This window comes from Clinocottus analis, unplaced genomic scaffold, assembly GCF_023055335.1.
Source record: "Clinocottus analis isolate CAN_PGR_092001 unplaced genomic scaffold, fCliAna1.0.p SCAF_22, whole genome shotgun sequence".
In the NCBI taxonomy this organism is placed as follows: domain Eukaryota; kingdom Metazoa; phylum Chordata; class Actinopteri; order Perciformes; family Cottidae; genus Clinocottus; species Clinocottus analis.
In genome coordinates, this window is record NW_027175954.1 from 9291946 (window position 1) to 9318017 (window position 26072).

General features: G+C 44.1%; 1 protein-coding gene across 2 annotated transcripts in view; it reads left to right on the top strand.

Annotated features, from left to right (window-relative positions):
- Nucleotides 1–26072, top strand: part of maml3 (mastermind-like transcriptional coactivator 3) — a 95717-nt gene that overhangs the window by 45062 nt on the left and 24583 nt on the right. The window contains exons 2-4 of one of the 2 annotated variants that reach the window (XM_068588752.1): nt 133–237; nt 349–861; nt 2374–3306. In XM_068588752.1, the coding sequence (XP_068444853.1) occupies nt 133–237; nt 349–861; nt 2374–3306 (1551 nt within the window). Of the gene's footprint in view, nt 1–132; nt 862–2373; nt 3307–26072 lie in introns of both variants that reach the window. The other variant, XM_068588751.1, reaches the window with a different exon arrangement.

Consider the following 26072-nt stretch of genomic DNA (forward strand, 5'->3'; position numbering starts at 1 on the left):
TGTTGACTTATTGATTCTGTTTGTTGCTTCCATTGTTACCACCCCGAAGACCACAGAAAGCTCTTCATACTTACTAACATGTACCATCACTCCTCCAGCACTAAAGCATTTTCGCTTTGCTTTTTGTTACAGCTCCAGGAGTCTGTAAAGAGGAAACTGGACAGTGCACGGTCGCCCCTCAATGGAGAGCAGAACGGCATCTGTGATGGAGGCAGCTACTCACCGACGACCAAACGGGTACGGAAGGAGGGCTCTGGTGGTTTGGACTCGCTAACAGGGCTCCCGAACAACAACAATAACAGCAATGTTCCACCTATCTCTCCACTGCATCACCAAATGGACATTAAGCCCCTACTTGGCGGGCCCAACACTTCCACCGGAAACAACACTACAAACGGCAATGGCAACCACATAGGTCAGGCCTCCGATGAGCTGGGGAAAAACGGTGGCAGCCATCTCCCAGACATGAAGTTGAATGGCTCACTAGACTTGGAGGACAGCTTTGGCCTCCTTAAAGACCTGAAACAGGAGCCACTGGACGACGGAGGTGGGATGGAGTCCTCTGATCCCCAGTCTTTGTCCAATCAGAACAAACTGTTCTCTGACATCAACCTTAATGACCAAGAGTGGCAGGAGCTGATCGATGAGCTGGCCAATACTGTGCCAGAGGACGATATGCACGACCTCTTCAATGAGGACTTTGAGGACAAGAAAGAGGCAGAGTTTGGCAGGCCGGCAAACAATCAGACACCGGGCCCACAAGAAGCAGCTGGGAACACAACGGCACCGCCAGCAGCAGCCCTGCCTCCTCCTCCTCAGCCTCCGCAGGGAGGGCCACAGGTTCCCATGGGCTCTCCACAGGTCAGTACTAAGAGGGTCAACAAGATGTCCAATGGCAGGAGCACTCTGCCCTGATTTGTGACCAGCTTATGTGATTTTGTCACATAGCAATATTTGTATGATGTTGTCTCTGAAGGGAGAATTATAGTATGTTTGTTACGAACACACATTGAAAGTAAGTACACGCTAACAGACACAATAGATTAAAATTATCATTAACCATTTATAGTCTGTATGCGCACTACAAATTTACCGTTTATGATCCATTCCTGATGCAAGGATTTCAGGTGATGAGTAGAAGTTAACAAAACTATGAGATGCAGAACAAACATGAAATTCTTACACGTGTGTTGGTATTGTAATATTGTGAAGCTTTATAAGTAGGGGTGGGTCAAAATTTAAAAAAATAACTGATTAATCGCATGATTTTTCTGCAATTAATCGCATTATGCACCAAATTCAATAATGAAGTAAAAACTAGTGTATTGCAGGGTTTTTTTTTTAAAGTAATGTTATCAGAACAATATAACAGGCACTCTGGAGCAACAGCAAGTTTACATACATACATGTATAGTTTAAACATCTGTTTTCTTTTTTTTTCTGAACAGGTACTGTTCAGTAGTAAGGGTCCCTGTAAGGGACAAACCACTCGTTCTTTTGTCCATGTTCAGTGTGTTGCTTACCTTAAAGATGTATGTTGAAGACGAGCCATTGATTCACTTCATACAAAAGCTATAAGTGTTTTTCATGTTTTCAGTTCAGTTTGTCTTCCTCAGTGAGAAAAGTGTTGGCTTGAACAAGTGCACTGAATATCTTGTGATGTGAGGAAAGTTATCCCCTTTGAGAGAAGAGTAAAGAAACAAAAAAAAAATGCAGTTAACGCATGATCAAATAGTTAACGTCGTTAAAGGATTGCCAGATTAACAATAAGTTAACGCGTTAAACTGCCTAGTCCTATTCATTAGATAACTGTGAGGCATTTAGGTTGACATTGTTCCAACCAGCTCACCAAAGAAACAAAAAAGAGATAGCAGAGACGGGAAGTGATTAGCTTACTTCAGCATGACAGCTAGCCTAGCTCTTTTCAAAGAAAACACACATATGAACAATCTAAAGCTGTCTGTTTAGCAAGTTGTACGACATTTTTCTTAACTTTTTTAACAAACCAAAATTTAATAACAACAAGTTATAACTGACTATCTATCCATCAAGACCTTTTGTGCGGTGTCTCCAACTGTGTGACCGGTAAGCACGATGATTGTAGTATATCTGCACTGGCAAGATGGTAACAAACCTTCTGGCAGCAAGACTGAGAAATAACTCCCCGTTCATACCGCAATTAATATTTTACTGTTTATTTACAGATTTAACAAACAAATGTGTTAGTTAGAAAGCTTCAGAGGTGTTGATGGGCATAATTCTTAACTTGAGAACCAGGCAAGCTGTCTTTAAAAGCCAGTAGGTGTTGATGTTGAACTTCAGAGTTGATAGTACCTGCATCTCACAGGATTCTTTTGTGTTTGGACTACCCAGGTTCGACCGTCTTCGTCAGGCCCTCAGTTTGCCACCACTGCCAATGGAACGCCTCCCCAGCAACCTTTGCAGCAGTCTCCAGCTGTTGCCATGGCATCAGGTTCCCCATTGCACAACTGCGTGGCTCGCTCCCCTCAGACCCCGACCCAGGCTCAGACACAAGCAGTCTCTCGGCCTGGGAACGGATACATGATGAACCAAGGCCCAGGGGTCAGTCAGGGAGGCACAGGACCCGGAGCGGCTGGAGTTGCCCCTGGAGGTCAACAAGTCGGACCAGTGACGCCTGAACTTTCTCCAGCAGAGCAGCTAAAGGCAATGGCTCAGCAACGGGCTAAACTGCTGCAGCAGAAGCAGCAGCAGCAAGCAGCCAACTGGTCCCCTGCAGGTGCCCCAACCAGTCCATATAACTCTGGTCCCTTTAACCAAGACAAACCCAACAGCCCCATGATGTACCCACCGCAAGCCTTTAACACGCCACAGGGCCCTCTAGTGGCTGGGATGACCCCCAACAATGGGCCTAAGGCCCCCATGAACAACTACCTCCCTCACAACCACATGGGCATGATGGGCCAGCAACCGCCAAACAGCATCAACCAGAACGCCCTGTCCAAGCAACAACAGCAACAAACGGCAGCCATGTTATCCTATAACAACACCAAACCGCTGAGTCACTTTAGTGGCAGCGGGGTTGATCACATGGGCCAGAGGATGACTCCTCCCATGGGAGGGAACAATCAGGTCAAGAACCCCATGATGCCTCCCTACATGGGTGGCGGTGGAGGCGGTGGCCAGGGTGCAGGGCCCGGGCAGACCCAAGGGCCCATCCCGGGACAGACAGCCCACCTGAGTGAGGAGCAGAAGAGGATGTTGCTGATGAAGCAGAAAGTGTTAAACCAGAACATGCCCTACAGCGCCATGCAGGCTCATGGACAGGTAAGGGAACTGTAGATTTAATCAATGTGGCTCTGCAAAGTTGTTTGCGTTGCATTTATGCAGATAAAGTGTAGTCTTCTTGAAGGAAGGTGTCCTTCAACTGCCTGTAGATTTAGCTGTTCCAGAGTCATTCTCCAGATGCAAAGAGGAAGCTTTTACTTTGGAGATGAGTGCCTTGTCAGAACCCATCATGACCTTGTGCGGAAAACCATACACCCTCCAGTTTTTGCTTGTCAATCCTTGGGGCACTATATGAAATGCTGGCAGTCTGCTGGAGGTTTTCTATGAAATACACAGAAAACTTGGACTCTATTTTTAGATGTGAATGGCAGAAGTAAATCCTAAATACAAGATATTACAAGCTTATTAAACAGTTGACCAGGACAGATGGATTGCTGATATACAAAACCTTGCAGAGGTACAGCCAGAGAAGGTAAAATGGCGGTAGTTTCCCCAGCAACAAGCCAGGGCTGGGAATAGGCATAGGAAAATGGCCTGTCAACAGTGTATTGATGCCTCTGCAACACCAGCAGCACTGATAGCCTCCCCCCACTACTCCTCAACTCAGACACACAAGAGCATGCACTCACACACCACACCAAACACCAAAGCTAAACGGCTCCTTAGCTCATATCCCCAATCTGTCACAGCTGACTGATGGCTAAGATTGGACCACTAAGCCAAGCTAGCTGCTGTCATTACTGAAAGCCCACCTCAGGCAGTTTGTTTCCCGAGCCCGGCCACAGCCACAGCCCACTGTGAACGCTCCGGTGGTTCAGCCAGGTGTCCTTAATAATCCACGGGACGGAGAAGGCTAAGGAAGTGTGGGTGGACTATACCTTAAGAAATAAACACCTACTCAAGTGAAACATCACGCTGGTATGGTTAGTCTCATTATCTCAGGGCCATTGTATTATTGTCAATAGAAAATGTGCGTGCTCGTGTGTGCGTGCTTGTTGATGATTCACTTGGCAATAGTGTCTCCTTCTCCCTTCATCTTTCTGTCTCTCTCTCTCTCTACCTCCCTTGTGTTCATGATATGGCTACAGTCAGTCACCTCTCCTCTTCCTCCTCCCGTCTGGTGATCGCTGCGTCTTCTGTCCTGCTCCTCCTCCTCCCCCACCTCTTCCAGAGACACTCAGCACCAATAAAGGAGCAGATTTATTAATATGGGGCCTTTGTGGCTGCTGCCTGAAGGGTTGTGTGTTTGTGTGCGTAAGTGAGTGAGTGCGTGTCTCTGCACATGTATGTTTGTGTGTGTTTCATAGATTTGGGTAGGGGGTGGGTAGAAGAGAGAGGTGGAGAGATTTATTGGAGTGAGCAGAGGAGAATTGGAGACTGGGAAGGGAGAGGAGAGAGATGTGCGGAAGAGAAGGGGGAAAAAAAGGAAAGGAAAAAGGCAACCGCTGAAAGAGAGATTTATTGTAGAGTGAAGATCGAGCATATTAAAAAGAAAGTCAAGGAGATGGAAAGAGAAAATAAGTGAGCAATGCAAAATGGAGTGTCTGAAATGCAAAATATTCACAGTTCTACATGTCTAGCTCCATTGTGATGGAATTTATTAGTGTGGAAGTGGGTGCAGATGAGCTTCATTTGAGCGATATTTACGGGCCGTGGACAACAAGTGGTACCGGTTGAACAGCAAATCCACAGATTTTACACTTCAGTGTCAGTTTACTAGGGAACTACTTCGTCAATGAAAACAATTGGATAATGTCTTCTGTGTCTCTGGAAGCGCTTTGTCAAATCTGGGTCCATAACCCGGATGATGTCATAGTGATGTCATCAGGGTTATCTTGGCTTGGAGACGACAAATGTCACATTTTCTCCAAACACCTTTCTTTCTTTCTTTTTTTAACCTGTTTTATACTTTAGCTGTTTGTGATAACACAGCTGAGTGCTTTGCTGGACCCCAACAGAGACACAGTGGAGAAAAACAGTTTGCTCACTTTTTGGTTTTGGACGGTGTGTTTGGCTAACAGCTAACGGCTAATGGAACGCATTAACAGAGGGCTGCATCGGAGCTGTTGCTCTGCGACCTGGGAAACAGTGATTTCCTGCCTTTTTTATGGGGGATTTTTATGGGGCCTTAACCACCACATTTTCACCAATATTGTTGAAAAAGTATAATTGAAGTCTACAAAAACGCTTCAAGTCGCCGTTACGCCCATGAGATATTGTACAGAGCCGGTTGGTTTCTGTCATTAGAATGTGTTTTTGTGCTGCTTTGGTTGGACTATATAGGTAAGCCAATGTTGTATGACTGTCAAAGCTCAGCTAGATAAGAAAAGGTGTGTGTGTGTGTGTGTGTGTGTGTGTGTGTGTGTGTGTGTGTGTGTGTGTGTGTGTGTGTGTGTGTGTGTGTGTGTGTGTGTGTGTGTGTGTGTGTGCGTGTTCGTGCGATTGTGCATTTCTTGTTGCGAAGTAATTTGTGCTGATATGATGAACCTTTGTAGTGTTATTTGTTTGTGTTTGGGTTTAGTGATGCCAGCAGGGTTTAGATTCAGATTTCTTTGTCTGCGTGTATGTGAACATTAACCTTTGGTTGTTTGTGTGTGTCGTCTCACAGGTGGTGTTTAAATGTGTCTGCTCTATTCTCTCTCCCCCTGTGTGTGTGTGTGTGTGTGTGTGTGTGTGTGTGTGTGTGTGAGTGTGTGTATGTGTGTGAGTGTGTGTGTGTGTGTGTTTGTAGCCTTGGCTAATCCAGTTAGCAGCTGCTCGCGGGAAACTTCAGCCTCGCTCCTCAAAAGCTCGTTAGTCAAGCTTTAATTGTTGCTCCCTCGCTTTGCATATCGCCATGACGCTAATTTATGCCCGTTGTCGCGGTTACCGTCGCTACGGTGGTGGATGTCTCAGTGGAAGCAGCAAGTGGGGGAGCAAAGGCGCGTGCACGAGTCTGTGGACGTCGTTTGTGTGATTGTCTGCGTGTGACGGATGCGGTTGCCTTGCTCTGTGTGTGTGTGTGTGTGTGTGCGTGTGTGTGTGATTATGAGACGGATGTGGCTTGTTGCACAAGCGTGTGTGCAGCTGTGTGCAGCTCGCAGCGCGGGGGCGGGTCTCTGGGGCTATCTGAGTGATGATTGGGTGAGAATGGATTGACAGGTGTTGGGCTCAGAGGTGGGCTCCTGGTGTCATCCTGATTAATTGGAGCGGGATGTTGTGGCTATGTATATGTGGATGAGTATGTGTGCGTGTCGGAGTGAGCACATGTGTGTGCAGGAGATCACAGTGTCGCACACTGACTGCAGTACACAACGCCAGTCTTAATAGCTCTGTGAGTCACGACACAACGACAAAGCTTTTCCTGCATTCTCCTTTCTCCACCCCCCTCTCTCTCTTTATCCAGATGAAAATCCTCTCTTCTCATCATCTTTTCTTTTTTCATCCCTTTCTCCATCCTCTTCCAATGAGAACCCTGACCTCCACAAGGTCGCAAGGGTGGCAGGCTTAACACGCACACAAACAGAGCCAGTTTATCACTGAACGTGAACAAATCGTTGGCTGGACTCATATTATTGGCTGACTTGAGCTCATAAGCGATACATTGTATGAGTGTTAGTGACATCATCATCTAAGTGTATATTAGTAAATTAAACAAGAAATACCGATATGATGTGGAAAATAATAATAATTGTTTGTCCCAATTCAAAATTCACAGTGTTCAAAATGCTATTAGCTGTACCTTGTAGTCCACATCCCATATGTATTGCAGCGGGCCCCAATAGGTTCCCCGACACCTTGGGGTGCCTACGCAAGAGGCACCCCAAGGTGTTGGGGAAAATAATGGTATTAATTTCCATTATTTTCTCTTATTTTCCCTTTCAACAGAAATGTAAGACAATTTGTACTTTTTTCTTTAAATGTAGATGTATTTTATTTCATGGATTAAGAAAATTAAAAGTTTTTATATTCTGCATTTATGTGAACAAAATAACAAATATCAACACCGTATCGCTCTCAAAAAAAACACAAGGGGAGCTGGGGACCGCAAGGCCCCTAACCAAGTACTTTTTCTCTCCCTTCCTTTCTTCTATCCCCATGAGCCGGAGATATTGCCTTCCTTCCCGCCCTCACTCCCTCACGTACAAGCATTTCATCTTCTGCTCACTCTGTTGCCCCCTACCCTTCCTCACCCACCCCCACTCTCACCATGTCGCACACATGCACACACATAAATGAGTACAGCTCACTCTCTCACTCCTCTCTCTCACTCTCTCTCCTTCGCTCTCTCGCTCTCTTTATGTGTGTGTCTCTCTCAGGCACACGTGTCGGGGCTTGAGCTGAGCTGCTCTCAGATCCTGTAGAGAGGCTCTGAGGATGGGGAGGGGAGGCAGGTAGTGAAGGAGTGTCGGGGTGCAGTATTGAGGGGGCAGGGTGGAGACTCTGCCTGTGTTCCCTCTGAGATGCTTCCTGTTACGACAAACACATAACAAACAGCTCTCTCTGTGCTTTTTCTTTTGCATTCTTTTCTTCTTTCCAACCTATGTCTCCTCTCATCCTTTCTTCTTGCTTCTTTTTTTCTTCTCTCTTTCCTTCCCTTTCCCCATCTTTTTTCTTCATTCTCTCTCCCTCTACCTCCTCCAGCTCCTCCTGTCCTCCTTAACCACTGTACCTCTCCTGTGCTTATAGGAAGCCGTTAGTGCAGAGCTCCACCCCACCAGTCCCGATCAATAATGTGCGTGTGTGTGTGTGTGTGTGCATCATTTTTTATGTATGTTCTTAATATATATAAATGTATGTGTGTATACTGCGCAGTGCGCATGTGTCTGGTACAACAGTGTCTATATATGTGTGTGATTTAATACTGTTCTTAAGTTCTTGTTATGCAAATGTTTGAGATGAGAGTGGGCGTGAGTGAGTGTGTGTGTGTGTGCGCGTGTGTGTGTGTGTGCGTGCGTGCGTGCGTGTGTGTGTGTGTGTGTGTTAGCATAGGCAGGTGGGAAACAATTTCCCAGGGTCCCCCGATACCCGACAACACACACACACACCCTCCAGCAGATCTGTTTGGTTCACTCCGAAAGCGCCAGAGAAGACACACAGAGACAAACCAACTCCATCCTTCCGACACGCTATGGGTGTAAATATGGGGCAGCAGAGGAAATGTCAATACTCACCTCCACCAACAGGCTTCTTTTTCAGAGGAATGTCACTTCATGGTGGAGTGTTTATCACCAGTGTGTCTGTGTGTGTGTGTGTCTGTAACCAAGCTATCTCTAATATTAACTTCATCTGCAATATTGACCTGCGGGCCTCAATGTGTAGTAAACCAGTCTTGACACAATGTGTCTGCAGGCACATGGTGTCTGAGTGTATGTGGCTTCAAGTATGTGCATATGGAGGAGAGCAACCACAGCTCTGTGTGTGTGTGTGCGTGCGTGCGTTTGTGTGTGCGTGTGTGTGTGTGTGTGTGTGTGTAGGGATGGGGGGGTGGGGTGTATCATTCTTATGCTGTGTCTGTGGGCCAAAGGGAGGGAGGAACAGAGATGGAGTCAGAAGGCTGCATATGAAACAGACTGCTGTCACCCTGCCAGCACCTCGCGCACACACACACATACACACACACACACATACACACACAAACACAAACATAAATGCATGCTTGGTTGCTCTACCTCTTCTATACACACTCACAAACAACACACACAGACATGCATGCACACACACAGACTCTCCTCATGCCAGCTCAAACTTTGGCTGCCTTACTGTCGGTTGCCATGGCAACCATTGCCCACAGCACCTTGCAGCCCAAATCAATGGCAGCTCCAAGATGAGGGTAGGCAGGGGTTGCGTGCGTGCGTGCGTGCGTGCGTGCGTGCGTGCGTGCGTGCGTGCGTGCGTGCGTGCGTGCGTGCGTGCGTGCGTGCGTGCGTGCGTGCGTGCGTGCGTGCGTGCGTGTCTCCGTCCAAATGTTTCAGGCTATGAGCAGGTTGTACTTGTGTATAGTTTAGTGATAATATAGCATAAGGCGCAGCTGCAGATTGCATTAACAATGCACTATCAATGGTGTACAAATTGATATAAGCCTAATAAACAGAATGTGTATTTTTTGGGACATGTTGTGAGTAATGAGTCCAAAAACATGTTGCTATTAGAAAGACTATGAGATCAGTCCATTAATTCCGAGTAATAATGTGTTTGTCGCAACTTGCTAATCACCTTGTATGTGTTGATGGCTCTAAATGTGGCCACAATGCCAAGTGACACAGTCGCACAAAGACAAACGCTAGGGATGACACAGATGTGACCCCGCCCTTGTCCCCAAAATGCTCCCCACCATCCCCATCTGCTCAATCAGATGCGAACACACACACACACACACACACACACACACACACACACACACACACACACACACACACACACACAAGCGCATGCGCATGTCGGCACTTACCATTAACACCACTCACCACTGTTCAGTGACATGCTCCGGCAAGTGAACACACATACGTACAGGCGACAAAAGCAGCCAGTCTTGTAAAGTCATACAGTTCAACTACGTGCGTCTGTCGGAGTTTCTGCATTCATATGCCAGTCCTTCCTCTCAACCCCCACCCTGCCTGTCACACGTGTCTATCACTCTTCCCCTCTTCATCACTCCTCTGTGTGGGCTGAAAGAAGGAGGGAGAGAGTGGAGGAGGAAAAACCTAAAACGGAAAAGGCAGACAGAGGGGGTGCAACACAGGGGGAGGTGTGGTACGGCTCTTTGAGGATTAGGTTGAGAATTTTGACTCTGTTTTACAGAGAAAAGAGGAGGTGTTGTTGGTGGTGGTAGTGGTGGGGGTAGATTGACTCCTTGGAGCCGTTTACCTCAAACGACTCCGACACAGCTAATCCGCTCTTAAAGGAGCCTAATCCAACAGTCTTGTACCTGATACTGAGAAAAGAGAGTGGCAGAAGGAAGACAGGAAAAACGAGGGAGTGTGTGCGTGTTAAACTGTTCATAAGCTCCGAACTAAATTAAATTTACCACGTTCAGACAGGCAAAATGCTAAATTTGAGATTAAAAAAACAATGCTAGATTGTGGTATTCCAACACTGCACAAAATGGTAAACCAAATTTTTAAAAGTTTGCCATTTTACATTGTTAGTCAGTGGTCGGTTTTTGGTCCGCTTAATTTTGATTTACTACTTGTTTTGAGATGCTTGCAAGTCATATTTGCAATTGCACGTAACCTCTACTATCTTCTGTTTGGTGTTAACGTCAACACAGATGGCAGATCTCTGTATTTGACAGTATACCGTAGTTGCGGTGACTTTCCCGCGTTGACGCAGGTATGCCTTCAGGTTTGCTCACCGGAGGCTGCTATCATGCACAGACTTGTAGTTGGGCACTGCCCGAGAGGCAGAAAGTTCCTGCACACATACTCCCTACACTCAAACACTGAGGAGAAGAGAGGCTTGGTGACGGAGGGACTGCCTACAGGGCTAGCTGGTGCTAGCTAACTAATGGCTAACACACTAGCAAGACTTGCTAAGTGTCGGATAGAAAACTTGTTAGCTCAATTGCTAACGGAAAAATAAGTTCCCTGTTTTGAAGAGAAGTACATTATTGATGGTATCCACTTCTGTCTCTTAACTATTTATTTTGTGTACAGTTTCTATCAGGCAGAGTAGTTTAGATGAAAGTGGATGGTGCAGCGCTACATTTGCCACAACATAATCCTACCGACAATGGCAATTACGTTGTGGCAAATGAAGATGGAGTGACAGGATTTCTTTGTTTACAATTTGACCGACACCCCCTGGTTTACAAGCTACCGTATGGAAGCATGTCGCTTCTTCTTCCCCACCAAACTCAAGTTGCAACTTTTTTTGCTTAGGTTTTGCGCCCCTACAATCAGAGCCTTCATGGAATGTTTTTTTCACTTTAGAAACAAGATACAAAAACGTTTTTCGAGACCCATCAATACTTACACTCTACAACCAAAACAAAGCTAAAATCATGCCCTGACTGACGTCGGATGGTAGTAACGTGCTATGTGTGACATCCGTTGCCACAGAATCGAGTGTCACCGTAAACGTACACTTTATCACTGTAGGTGTAGTTTGAGCACATTTTCCAGAAAGTGTTAATTCTGTATGAGAACTGAAGGCTCATGGCCTATAACAGGTTGTTTTTTTTTTAAGAGAAGTCTATATCGTTATTTTTTATGTCAAATGAGATGCTGAATTGGGATACCCTTTTTATTTATTTTTCTGGTGCAATGCTTGGAAATGTAACCCTCCAGTTGACACATCTCTTCTATGTGTTACTAATATTGAATCAACTGAAAGATAATGGAAGTAAATTAATCTTTGTTTTATTATAAATCAAATATGCAGTGTTTTAAAAATAGCAGATAGTCACAGTGAGATAAAATAAATCATTTATAGAAAGATTTTGATGTGTCAAGATGAATCTATAATCGTAACCGCATCGAAGCACTCTGAATCGAATCGTGAGGTGCATAGAGATCCCATCCCTACAACTAATACCACACGCTGACCGCAGCATAAGCTGCAGGTAAAGAGAAAAAAAAAGAACAGAGGTGCACAATTAAAAGATAAAACAGAAGGACTGAAGGAGCTTAATGGCAAGAAGGAATTGTGAGTCATATGAAGAATTGAGCTGCACTGGAAAAGAAGAACTGCATGACAACATGGGGAGAACAGGCTCATGGACGGTGTGCTGTTTTGGAACACATGCTCCAGAGACATGGAAACTGATCACAATATAAGAGTGATTTGCATGATGGTCGCACAGGAGAGAGGAAAGAAGAGAAACACAGAGTGAGACAAAGTGAGAGTAACCTACATACAATTGTACACAGTTATGAAAAGCGACAGCAGCGCAGGGAGAGGTCAAGAAGGACGGAGTAGTGATTGAGAAGAAGTAGACGGAGAGAGCGCTGGTCTCTCATTAGAGCTTTAAGGCTGGCTGTGGATCCAGAGAGAGACATACACACACATAAACACAAACTTACCTCGACATGAGCACTTGGCTTATGCCTCTCCTTTCGCTCTCTTTTTAGAGATGTGTTTCGTGGAATTCTTAATGAGTATCTGCTTCTCGTTCTGGTGCTTATACAAACGACGTGCACAATTTTTGCACAAAGACTTGTGGATACAGAGGCATTTTTCCCCTTCATTTCCTAACTTCTCTGCCCTCTTGTCTCTCACTGCCTCCCTCTTCATCCCCTCACAACCAGGTAGTTTCCCCCCTTCTATATATTACTCTCCACCTCCTTTCCCCTATTCCTCCCTCCCCCCATTTTTCCCTCTGTCTTGCTCTCCTCTCCATCCCCCGGCCCCTCTCCGTCTCTGTGTGCTGTATATTTTTAAAAAATGAAGCCAAATAAACTTGAACCCCAAGAAGGTGATTGATGGTTTGCGCAAAGCCCCTCTCCATCTTTTTTCTTTCTTCCCCTGTCTTTATTCCAATACTCCCTATACCTCCCTTTCCTCTCTCCCACTGGCACTATAACTCCCTCACATGCACGCGCGCGCGCACACACACACACACACACACACACACACACACACACACACACACACACACACACACACACACACACAGTTTGTATAGTTTGATTAATGATTTGGGTCTACAGGAAATAGCTATGCTCATGTAAGTCATTTTTATATGTTGGAGTGTTTGTTAGAAGATGCTCAATAATTTCAGATGCTTCTGATGGTAAAACTCATGCTTGCTTGTTTAATAGTGATCTGCATCATTTATACATAAATAGATGTTCTTTTTGCTGGACAGACAAGAGCGCCACCTAAGGAAAAAAATCTAAAAAGAAACAAAGACATTGCATGGCTAAGACATTGTTTTATCTTTAAGATCAAAAGTACCCTCCACACCTTCAGTAATGACTCAATACATTGGTCGCTGATGGTGTAGGGCAGAAATGAATAATAAAAGGAAACACAAAGGTTTTTTTCTTGCTCTAAATCTCTGCAGCTTTATACCAAGGATGTGAAATTGACTACAGCCTCCAGTTAAATATGGACACATTGTAGCTGTAATTGGGGGTTTTCTCGATAAGCCACTTTGTAAGGCATTCAGATGTTATTTACATGTCTGTAGGCGGATTTTCCTGGTTGGTGGAGTTTGTTATTTACTATCTTGGTTGTTAAATTAAGGCAAAAACGTGGTTTTGTGCTTTATTTGCAATCATTATCGTGTACATACCATCTCCAGCTTCTAGATCAGACTCACCTGTTCCCACATGTCCTCCGCTTTCTTATCTGAATAGTTCATATGAAATCAAACAGACTTAAAGTATCCCTGCGGGAACATAACATCACTACAATAACAAACAGAACTGCAGTAATTGTATTATAGGTTGTTTTTTTAAAAACTGTATAATGGGCATTAAACAGATAGTTTAGAGATAGAATCATAGATATTTTTTGAAGATACATTGAATATACAAATTGTTTAATATTACTTACTTTTAATTGCACAAGGCGTTTTACAGATTTCTACATTTATCAAACTAATTCAGCTAATATTGGTACTCGACAGAATTATATTTATTAATGTAATTTGGAATGAAACCCTTCAGCTTAGTATCAAACAGGCAAAAATGTATGACAAGCTGCTTTATTAGTGCCTTAAACATTGAGGGGAGGGACCAATGCATTAGAAATAAACTGATGTCAGCCCAAACATAGTATGTATCAACATGATTTTTTTTTAAAGATCAAAAACATTTCATGTATTTTGTTTACCAACCCATGGTACACCGTCACAAATGTTTGTAATTACTGCCGCTCATTTGAGCGCCCAAGGATCCAATCAGCTTGAAGTGAAAACACCTGTGTAGCTGTGCAGCTACTTTGGCCACACTAGTATCCATGATGACTGGTAAACCTAGATTAGTGGTGATTAGCTTTGGTCAGTTTCCAAAATAATCGCTAAGACAAAATAGCTTGGTTGGTTGACAAATGAGCAGCTAAAGATATCCGACGTCTTCTAATAACCTCGTTAACAGCTAAGTGTCACAGACTAACGAGACATGTTGTTAAGTTTCGACTGTTCTGGATTATATCGCTAAAGGTTTAATTTCACTAAAACTACCTAGCTTACAGTCTGTACCACATGGAGCTAAAGAGCTGCAGATAGCAGTGTTTTTTCTACCTTAGAAAACTGTCCTTTACCAAGCGTAACATTACAGATGCTTGAGCAGTTTTAACGTTATCAGTCAAAATGTAAATAACCTCGCAGCCACATGGAGCTACTGTTGCAAAAAGTCAAGATGGCGACGGCCAAGATGGCGACGGCCAAGATGGCGACCTTAAGCCTTCATCATGACAGTCCTCAAACCAATAGGTGACGTCGATGACTTTGCCTGCGTCTTATATACAATGTATGGTTTGTCCGTGTGTGAGATGGTGAGCAAGACACGAGAACTTGGCTTGAGTCTTAATTAGTTGTAGCATTTATTCACCAGAAAATTGTACTCACAATGCACTGCTCCAGTCACAGCTAACATTACAGAAAACATTCTACTTATCATCTCTCTCACTCGAGCCGAAAATCTCTGACGTTACACCGGGTGTGCAATGCACTGGTGGAAATCCGGAACACGTGTGCCAGGGAGACACACAGCTGAAACCCTTGCAACTGAACGAATAGATGTGATGGAGACTTACTGAAAAAGTGGTTGCATGTGTCCTTGACAACACACGCAACACTGTGGCTTTAACATTCCTATACAAGGGAACTGGGAATTCAGTTGCCTGTTTTGTGCAGACACTGCAGCTGGTGGTAATTTATGGATTCAACCTGTTGTGCAATGGGTTAGAGCTGCAGACTTGTTATGTGTTTCAACCGCAGCATCCCTGCATGCAAGGCAGTGGCCCTAATCTCGTCGGTTAACGCTTAATGATTGGTTAACGAGGGTTGGTCAGGGAAAACTATTAAAAATTAGCATCCAAACCCTACCCAGATGTTTACTAGATTAGCAAGAATTGTTTAAAGCATGAGACAATGTCTCTTCAGATTGATTTTTGTTGTACTAGTGGTGGGATTAGTAAAGCACTCATGATTGGAGACTAGCAAAGACTAAATTGCACCTATAAAACCGATTTACAGAGTTTAATTTGTGTTGATATTGTGTCAAGCAACTGTGACCAATGTTTGATGTGATTATATGGTAAATAAACCCCCTATAACAGGAATAGCAGAGATTTGTGCGCATGCGAGTTGTGTGCGTGTTTGTTTTAGGTCCCCTCCCGTCAGTTAATTCTCAGGCTTCCCAACATCCCGTCCAATTGCCCAAATATACACACACACCCTTACCAGGAAAGATGCGCTGTCACACTAATTCCGGGACACATTCATACACACCCATACATTTTAACTTTAGATGGGCACAAACACACGCACAGATACACACATAAACACAAACATAGAGCGAGCGCAGTGAGGCAGCCCCAACCAGCCAAAGATAATTCACTTTAGACAGAGAGCTTCAATTTGGCAGCACTGAGCGTCTCACATGCTTCATGTCACTCTGTGCTGTTCTTTGCGGCAGCAAAATCCAATTGCATGGTGTGTGTGTGTGGGTAAAATGTAGTTGAAAATGTTATTTTTGTCTTGTGCGCTGCATATATCAATGCACTTGTTTCAAGTTTGTGACTGTATGTGTCTTTGGCTGTGTCTTTGTAACTTTGTACCACAGTATTAACATTGTAGGTGCAGTAGTGATGCATGGTTGGATGGCTGCACGCTTATCAACAGCTCCTCTTCAGTAACTTTCCTAGTTTATTTCATATGCTAAACAGTAACACATGGGCAAGGTGAACAGCAATTTCCCAACATTTGGTTTTAGCGGCCCCTGAAACCACATGTGAGTGTGACTGGACAAAGGGGATGAAAAGAAGAAATGTCCTGTTGCGTAGTATCGGCTTCATGTCTTTGAACCCAGCGTTTAACAGGCTTGAATAAAAATCTCCTAAACCAAATTACACATCGGTGTAAAAAAACATTTTCACAGGTGAAGGTACAGTACAGGTACATTTTTTAAACTTTTGGATATCATGAATAGATATTGTGTGAAATTGTGTTGTTTGTGGAAGTATATGTTTCTTGAGGACTGATTTTCTCTGACAGTGGAGGACTGCTATAACAATTACTTTCCCTAATAATTAATGTTACAGTTATTTTCTCTATTGATTAACAGATTGTTTGGTTTGAAAAATATCACAAAATAGAAAACAATGCCTGTTACAAAGGCACACATTTTATTTATACAGAATAGCTCACAATGATTTTACAAAGCCTTTAATAGGTTTGTAGGTGACAGACAATTTTAGAAATCTCAGTCTGCTGAAATAGCTCCATTTCTTGCGATTACTTCACATTTAAATGCCTCCAACTTCTATGGAGATATAGAAAATTCACAACCTTGCAGACTATTTTGTTAAACAGAAAAATAATTGTGCAATCCTTCTTTTCTCTGTGCAAAGTAAGGAGTCCGAGCAGAAATGTTTCCCTCTTTACTGACACTACATTTCGTACTTTCCATAGTTATTGCCTTTTAACTTGATGCAGGTACACATGATTTAGCTCCACCTGTGTGTCGCATAAAGCATGTGCTCTGTGCTGCCGTCCTAAAGACAGAGTTCTCACCTTCCCGCTATATTTTCTGACCATTCCTCATCTACCATCATTCTGTTAAAGAAAAGCGCTAAAATACATTATCATTCTCTCCCATTTCTCTATTTCCTTCCCCCCATCCCCTCCATCCCACTCTCCCCTATTGTAGTTTTTTGTGCAAGAAGGCAGAAAATCTGCTTACCCTACACACAGGGATGTTTGCCAGTCTCACACAAAGTTCAAACTGCTTTGGAAAGCAGAGCTTTACCTGAACCATCAACAGCAAACCTGCGTGCGTGCGTGCATGCGCGTGTGTGTGTGTGTGTGTGTGTGTGTGTGTGTGTGTGTGTGTGGATACACTGCATGTGCATGCATATTATCTACTGTGTGTGTGTGTGTGGATATACTGCATGTGCATGCATATTATCTACTGTGTGTGTGTGTGTACAGTAAACAATGCCTGTACATGTGTGTTTGTGCGCTGTCTCTGTATTTTCAAAGGACATGTTTCTTTTGTCTTGAGGGCATACACCTTCATGTTGAAACAAGACGGTAGACTATTAACACATTTTTATTGAAGATCGGATTTGTTAATTGATCCTTCGGTTAATTTCCTTTTGGAGCACAGAGCATGCCGCAACATAAAGAAGTGCCATTTCCACTCGAGTACAATAGAGAACAAGTCTAGCCATCAATGCTAAGTTGTAATAAAATGTAAAATAATACAAGTGGTTCACACACAGTATGATAATGTATTAAACTAGATATTGTACACGTATGAGTGTATTAAAGTTAGAAAAACTCTCATGAGGCATTATCTTTCTTTGTTTTAGCTTTGTTTACACATCAGGCAGCAAACTTAAATCTAGTTGGGGACAGCACCATGGCCTCATATCGGCACAGAGACAACCCAGAAAAGTCACAATAGACTAACAACAGCAGAATTTACAGACAAGTCTCCCAAAATAATATCAATGTGCAGCGCAGATTGTATTCTGTCATTGTTAGCAGTGGAAATCCTGACTGTCAACACATCGACGACGAAGAGTACCACGACTGCTGCCACATCCCTTGTGGTCCCGGGACCAGCAACTCGGGCAGCAGCTGCAACACACAGAATGTTATTAATGATCCACCTGAGCTGAAAAGCAGCAGGATGGTGAAAAAGACTGTCAGCTGATTTATTGACCCTTTATCCCAGTTAAACATCCTGTTATTCTGGTTGAATGTTCAGTTCACTATCACCTTGTTTCAGCCAGGTCGCGATAACCTGAGCCTGTGGTGATGAGAAATCAGATTGAAATTAAACACTTTTCTTTCTTACTGCATAATATCAGCTCATCAACCGGGTTAAGAGGTAGAGCGGGTTGTCCTCTAATCGGAAAATGTAATTCACATGTCCACGTGTCTTTGCTTCCAATTTGCAGACGAGTGTCAACGGTGAGTGTACGTGAATGAATTCGTTTAGATCCTGATGGGCATGTGGCGCCTTGCATGGCAGCCTCTGCCATTGGAAGGCTAAAAAGGGTTCATACAAATGCAAGTCCATTTTCCATTATATTGACTCATTTTTATTTTGTTAAGATGATGATAATTAACGCTGTATAGTTGTGGCGTGAAAGTGGCAGGCATGTGATGCAACATAATCATGTCGTGGACTCTTTTTTTGTCAGGTGGTGTGTGTGTCCGTGTGCTGTAGTGGTGTCTAAAAACATTGATACAATATTATGTTTTGTGATACTGTTTCAATCCTTAAAAACACTATTTTTATTCTTCACATGCAAGATGCTTGGCACGAGCGTCACTATTCTGATTGCATTGAAACTATATTTGCTCAGATTTGATGCTTGTTGATGGGTTTTCTTACTACAACTATATTTATAAATTATATAATATAATTTTAATCCCTGTGTCGTGATATGTATTGTCAGATTCTTGCCTATAAAGCCCTGGTGTGCCGGAAGAGGCACTGAGCAATATTCAGTTTCAAAATCCGAAAGGAAGCATAAAATGTTCTCCCCCTCTGGTTGACAGCAGAGACGCAGAGGTAGCTCTAAATCCAGAGATGCTAAATACCTGCATTACATCCTTTTAATACATTAGTACCTGTATGTAGGTTAATCCACAACAGCACTGTCTGCTGTTATAACCTGGTTCAGCTCAGCAGTCGCTGAGCTCGCTGGCAGGACGGTAATAGACTACACATCATGCTGACACTGTCATTCAGACGACTATTTCTGGGCATTAGAGGTTATATGTTTCTGTTTTGAGAGAGCCAACACACACCATAGACAGAAACACCAATGAGCTGCCATCCGTCTTCAGTAACCGTTTGACACCTGGGCTCCTTGCTGGCTGCTATTTTGCGTCACACACAAGGGCATTTGGGTCTCTTTTGGCCCGTTTTGGAGCCCGTCACATTACAGAAATACACACACACACACACACACACACACACACACTCCAATGCATTGATCACAATGTCATCCTTTAACTGAAATAGAAATGTTGCAAGAGCAGCTGCTGACCAGGTGTCACACTATGAACGCATACACATGCGAGACACACACTATGTGTGATTTAGCATCATTTACGTTCACATCTCTTGTCATACGTATGGACCAGTAACCACTTATATTGGAAAAGTAAAGAAGCTCAAGCATCTATGTCTCTTACCCCAAACCCCTGAGGGGTGAGCCGGTCATTAATCAACACACAAGGAGCATTAGCTTGTTTCATGTGGGTTTTTCAAAAGGGGCAGCTCAGGTGACATATGCCTGCCACTGGGATTTCAATTAGATTTCTTTTTTAACCACTGAAGACTTTTTTTTTCTCTGAATGCCTGAACTTTTGCAATAACTGTTGTTGGCTGCAACTCTTACCATTCAGTATGTTGGACATCAGCAGCAGTTGGAGAAGAAGCAAGACGTTGAAACGGAATAATCTTATTCCGACCACTTGCATCTTTAGGGCAGATGCAATCTGCAGACGGCACACCTCTACATATTTATTGTCTGGCTGATTGCTAGACTTGAATGATTTATTTTTTACCATCTAAGTGTCTGCATCAGACAGTTATTTCAGAGTCTGACCAGACAAGCGGTTTGCCACATCTATTTGTTTCCCTACTCCGTTTCACCTTGACATGGATGGCAGCAGGTATGGTTCATGACATTGTGTGTGCGTGTGTGTGCGTGTGTGTGCGTGTGTGTGCGTGTGTGTGCGTGTGTGTGCGTGCGCGTTTAAAAAGGCAGGCTGATATATGTTTCTCCCGTTCTTTTGAAAAGCAATCTCCCAGGTTGAGCTCATAAATCAAGGTGGGGGATGGAAATGCGGATGAAGTGCGTGTGTGTGAGTATATGTGACTCTTTCACCCAGCTCATACCTGTCGTTAGTGGGGTGTGTGTGCATCTACTCAGATGTTGTCTTTGCTTTGCTCCACGTCAACGCAGTGTCAACCTCTTTGTTGATGACATGACCGATCTCTCTCTTCCCTCTTGTACGACCTCCCATTTTCTCCTCGCGGTGGGATTAGACCACAGGGTGCCCGGTTGAAAATGAATAGCGATTTAGGAAACTAATGAGCTGTAATGGACAATGTGCCCTCAGAGCAATGGTAATGCAGTCACTCATAAGGCAAACTCCTCCCATTCCCCTCCTAAGTGTGCGATGAGAGAAACTTGTGGTGGGCGTGTGTGAAGGAGAGAGAACGATGTCTGGTTCTGCTGATGACCAGCTCAACATTTAAAGAGAACCACGTGTACGGCCGCTGTCCTCTCTACCTTTTATCTTTCCAAACAGAACATTCCTGGCTATTCCATATCAACGTCATACTCAGTTTATTCACAGGTAGGAAGAAACTGGAAGCCTGCTATTGCTCCTCACGTTTTGTGTTAAACTACACTTCACTGACATCTACAGAGCTGGCTAGCTAGTTACAAGCTTATGTGGAAGGAACAACAAGGAAGGAAGCACAACAACACGTACACAAAAGAGTGCAGGCAATCGCTCTTGGTATGATGACTACCAGCACAACAATGCATAACCAGCCAGACAGTCACGTAAACGGTATATGTTAAAACGGTACATCTGTTGAGAGGCTTGTTGATGGATACTTTCCAACAATGCAATGCAATAAAGGAAACAGTGAATCTGCTAACAGTATGAATATTTGTTGAGAAATTAAGGTACATTTTAAGTGCAGTTGACAGGTTGCCGTTTGACTTCATCCCAGTGGGATCATATCCTGTTGATATAAAATCTATCTCGAGATCAGATGCTGACAAACCTTTTTGGCTTGACTTAATGGAAAACCACGCTTGTGTTTTGTTGGTCCGTTCCCTTGTTGGGTTTTCTTGTTTCTGTGCCGATGTGTTCTTCAGACAGCAGGTTAGCAGCAGTGCTTCGCTTGAAGGATGCTTGTGTACGGTTTGTCTGGTTTAATACAATGTAAGCTCTCCTGTCTCACCATTGTCAAGGAGTCTTAGGAGTGCTTCTTATCCAAATGCTACACCACTGAGCTGATTAGGGAGGACGTCTGGGTGTTTACGTGTGTGTGTATGTGGAGGGGGGGGGGGTGAGATGTCTATGTGTGTCTGTTTGTGTTTGAGGGTGTATTTGTATGTTTCTGTAAGTGTGTTCGTCAATCTGCTTTTACATCATGCTAGCTTAACGTGCGTGTTTGTGTGTGAAAAGCCTCATTCCTGTAACAACTGCAAGTGCGTGCGTGTGCGTGCATGTGCGTGCGTGCGTGCGTGTGTGTTTGTGCGTGTGTGTGTGTGTGTCTTTTGAGGCTCCTCAAAAGCTGCCTTTTTCTCTCTCATGTGGCTTCTCTGGTATGTTTGGTATTTCACAAAGCCTCAGATCCTCCTCTCCTCAAAGGCTGGGGGAGGTGTGTATGTGCGGGAGAGAGAGAGACAGCAAGAGAAAGATAATGGCTAACACACACACACACACACACACACACACACACACACACACACACAGACACTCATGGATCTCTTTTCTCTGCCTTGTATTCTTGTGTTGAGGGGGGTGGGGTTTTAAGAGAGTGTGCATGACACTGTGATTAACATACGCATACACACACACACACACACGCTGTGGCTCTGTCGCTCCAAGTTCCTTTCCTTGTTAGCGTGCATGGTAGGGATTTCTTGGTTGGCTGGAGAGGCGGCAATTGTGTGTTTATATGCACATATGCTGTGTGTGTGTGAGTGTGTGTGTGTGTGTGTGTGTGTGTGTGTGTGTGTGTGTGTGTGTGTGTGTGTCTGTGAGAGAGAGAGAAAGAGAGAGGGAGAGAGAGAGTGTGTGTGTGTGTAAGGGTGTGAGCGTGTGTCTAAGGAGACCAGGATGTAATTAGACACAATGGCAGTAGCTAATGGAACAGCTGCCTCTTTGTAAATGTTGCTTGCTGCTGCCATGTGGACACACACACGCACACTTTGTGACCCACTAGTCGCTCAGAGCACCTCGCCATGTCTTGTCCCTCATCTTTCTTTCTTTGTATTATTTCTTTTTTCTTCTCTTCTTGTCTTCTCACCTCTTTGTCACCTCTATGCTCTCCTTCTTCTTCTGCCCTCAACCCCTCCCCCTGCTTGTTTTTAAACTTTTCGCCGTGCTATAGCACCCTCTGATCTCACACACAAAGAACCCTCTCTTTTCAAGCTCACAGCCTTTTTTCCTCTTCTTTTACTTTCAACTGCTCTCTCTTTCCTTTGCTCTCTTTTTCCTCTGGCTGTCTCTCTCTTTCTTTGTGTATGCTCTGTTCCTTTGTGTGGCACTATGTCTCTATCTCTGCTCTCTGCCTCACTTTTCCTTTTCCCTCACTCCCTTCCTCCCTCCCTGCCCTTTTCTTGGCTATCAGACCATTTTTCCAGCAATGAGACTCGTCACCCCTCCCCCTTTTCTGTCCTCTCCCTCCATCCCCTGCCTCCTCCTCTTGCTCCTCTTGTGGCAGAGCTCCTATCAGAGAAATGATAACACTACGTCACTCTGTAATCTGGCAGAGGAGGGCTGCAGCAGCACGCACACGCACACACACTGAGCTCTTTATTTTCTCCATTGCTGCTGTTGCAAAGACCAAATCTGTCTCGTTTTCCATCTATCATTCCCTCCCTCCATTTTTCTCCTGCCCACCCTCCTTCCCGTCTTTCGCTCTCTGGACGAGAGACCTTGATGTGTGCGTCTGTGTCAGATAGTCACAACAGTCACCTTCGACGTCATGCTGCTGTAAAATCTCCATAGTAACGTGACCTTGCCCATCGCAGCCCTTCCATCTAGTCCATATTTCCATCTTTCATCTCTCTTTCGTTCTGTATCGCTTTCCTTTGACAGGCAGCTGTCTGGTGCAATTGATAAGGAAGTAAATCTCTCTTTGACCTCGTTGTGGGCGGGCCCTGCCATCTCTCTACCTCTGAGAGAGAGAGAGAGAATGGGAGAGTGATAGAAGTGGTTGGGATGTTTGTGTATATGTAACAAGCGGTCACTAATACAGGCACATTCTCCCGTCATACCTTCACCTAACCCTCAATCACCTGTATCTGTGCCGATTAATACCAATCAATACCAGGAGCGCAACCCGAGAGGGCTGAGTGATGACTTAACTAAGCCCAGGTTTGGTTGTGACGTTCTGGTGCTGCTGATCGTTTGTTAATACCTGCCACTGCCGTGTCACCCCAGTCTGGAACGGCACAAACAGTTCCCTTTGAAATTACACAAGCTTGACCTCCTCCTCCGCCTCCTGTGGCTTGATTTCTCCCTCTCGTTCTGTCACTCTCTCTTTCTTCCTTTTACTTTTTCACACCTCTCTTCTGCTGCTTTATCTTTCTGTCACCCTATCACTGCAGCTCAGTTAAGGTTCATTAATAGAGAAACTGGAGAGGATAATTCCAGTTTTTCCCTTGTTTTTGTAGGCCATTGTCTAATGGCACACATCTCAATCTTAAATCTCCATTAAGTTGTTAATGGAGATTTTAGATTGAAATTTTCGGAACACATTTACCTTTAATGCAGCTGGTTGTTAGCGATGTCATAGGATCATGAAAGAAGAGTAGGGTCACATGTCACAAAAAATATATTTGCAGCGTCCTGTAAAGAGCTACTTGAAGCTACAGTGTGGTGAGGTGAGAGATGACACAGAGGCAGCAGTTTGTTCTTAGCCCCAATGGCGGCTCAGAGGTTCACATAGACTCTACTTGAACCTCTGAGCCGCCATAACTGATGATATTGTAGACTCTATGTCGTAGAGTCTGCAATATCATCAGTTATATCAAAACTGGAGAATTTTTCTTTATCGAAAGAAGAGTTTTCTTGATTGAAAAGATGTTTTTGCTCTTTTCCCAAAAAAGCTTTGGCAAGAGTTTGATTGATTGATGGTTAATTCAATCAACTGCCATGTGTTTTTGTATGGGCCTGCCCTTTTCCGTACAGTTTCCAATGAAGGCTTCTCAGATAGTTCTATGTAACAAATCATCTGGCAGGTCAGGTCAGCAACATGGCAAAAAAATTACGATTGTTTAGATTTAAAGAAACATTTTCTCCACACTTCCTTCCAAAGAGTTAGATGGGGGATCGATCAAAGATTGACATAAAACCCCAAAGTTAGTCAGACGTATTGAGAAATGAAAAAACGAAGGCAAACTGAAAATTACCCAATTTGTCAGTAGCACTTTACAGACCAATTTCCTACTTTGACCTTCCCGTAGTAGTAAATAATTAAGGTTTCTTGAAAGGGCGTTTTCACTTTCAGTTTTACATCCAAATAAAATGTCTGATGGTCTCTTTATTTTATTTTGCTCTATTGGACAGCAATGTTCCTGTCTTGCCAGATTTCAGCTATCACTGATGAGTACCATGTTATCACAACTGATAGAAACGCTTGCCAAAGCAACAAAAATCCGACCCTGTTTACGCATGTTCCAGTCCTCAGAGAATGGACACAGTTAAAGTGTTGAATCTGTTGAAGTGATTATTTAATGATACTTTCCTTGCTTTTGTGGTTACTTTAGATATGCACAATTGTTCACAAAAACACAGTGACAGATAAAGGTCATGTGTAACACAAATAGCAGGTGATCTGATACGAGCACACAGTTACCTGGTAGGTGAGGCACCCCAAGCTGTGTGTGTGTGTGTGTGTGTGTGTGTGTGTGTGTGTGTGTGTGTGTGTGTGTGTGTGTGTGTGTGTGTGTGTGTGTGTGTGTGTGTGTGTGTGTGTGTGTGTGTGTGTGTGTGTGTGTGGTCATGCGAGACAGAGGCTGAAGAGCACACACACACACACACACACACACACACACAAAGCAACAACATCGTGCAAACCACGCCATCAACCAACAAATGTCTTGTGTGTTTACACCCACACAAGCAATAGGGAGTGGGGCTATGTTTTCATTCCTGTTACCTTGTATTTTTCTCATCCTTATTCTCTCCTCTACTAACTTGCTCTAATCTTTCTTTCCCTTCTCTCGCTGTCTCTTTACTTCCAATACCTCTACTCCCTTGCCCGTTCAACATTCCTTCTCTCCTCTCTTCCTTCTTCCCCTCTTTATCCCTCTCTCTCTCTCCACCTCCCTCTGCAGAAGGTCAGGGATCCGAGGAGAATCACATGATAGTTTCTCTGAGTAGTCAGGCTCTGAAAACTTCCACGTTCACTAGCCAGATAATGAGTGGAAACTTTTCATTCCGCTTCATTGTTTCCTTTTAACCACGGTCATTGGTAGTCTATTGTTTTGACTTAAGTCCGTGTTTCAGGGCCCCGTAAAAATGTGATCACCTTCGTCTCTGCATATGTCCCATCTCCAGTGCGTCTCTCTCCCACTAGCAGCAGCAGCAGCAGCAGCAGCAGCAGCGGCGGCGGCAGCAGCAGCAGGGGGAAGCAGTATTATTCTTCTCTGGAATGTCGCATCAGGCTAAATTTAGAGCCTTAGTTTCCGTTCTTCCTTCTCCTACCCTCCCGCTCCTCCACTCCTGTTCCTCCTTTTTTCCCTCCTTGCAGATGAGACTGAAATAGTTGCCTGAATTGTCTTGAGAATCACCTGGGAGTACAGCCACTAAACGCTTCCATCACTCTCCACCTTCTTCATGCCTGGAACCAAACTGGGCATAGACATTGGCATTGCAGCATTGTCATGTACATGTGATTGTGACCTCTTAATGCCTGATTGCATGTTTTACT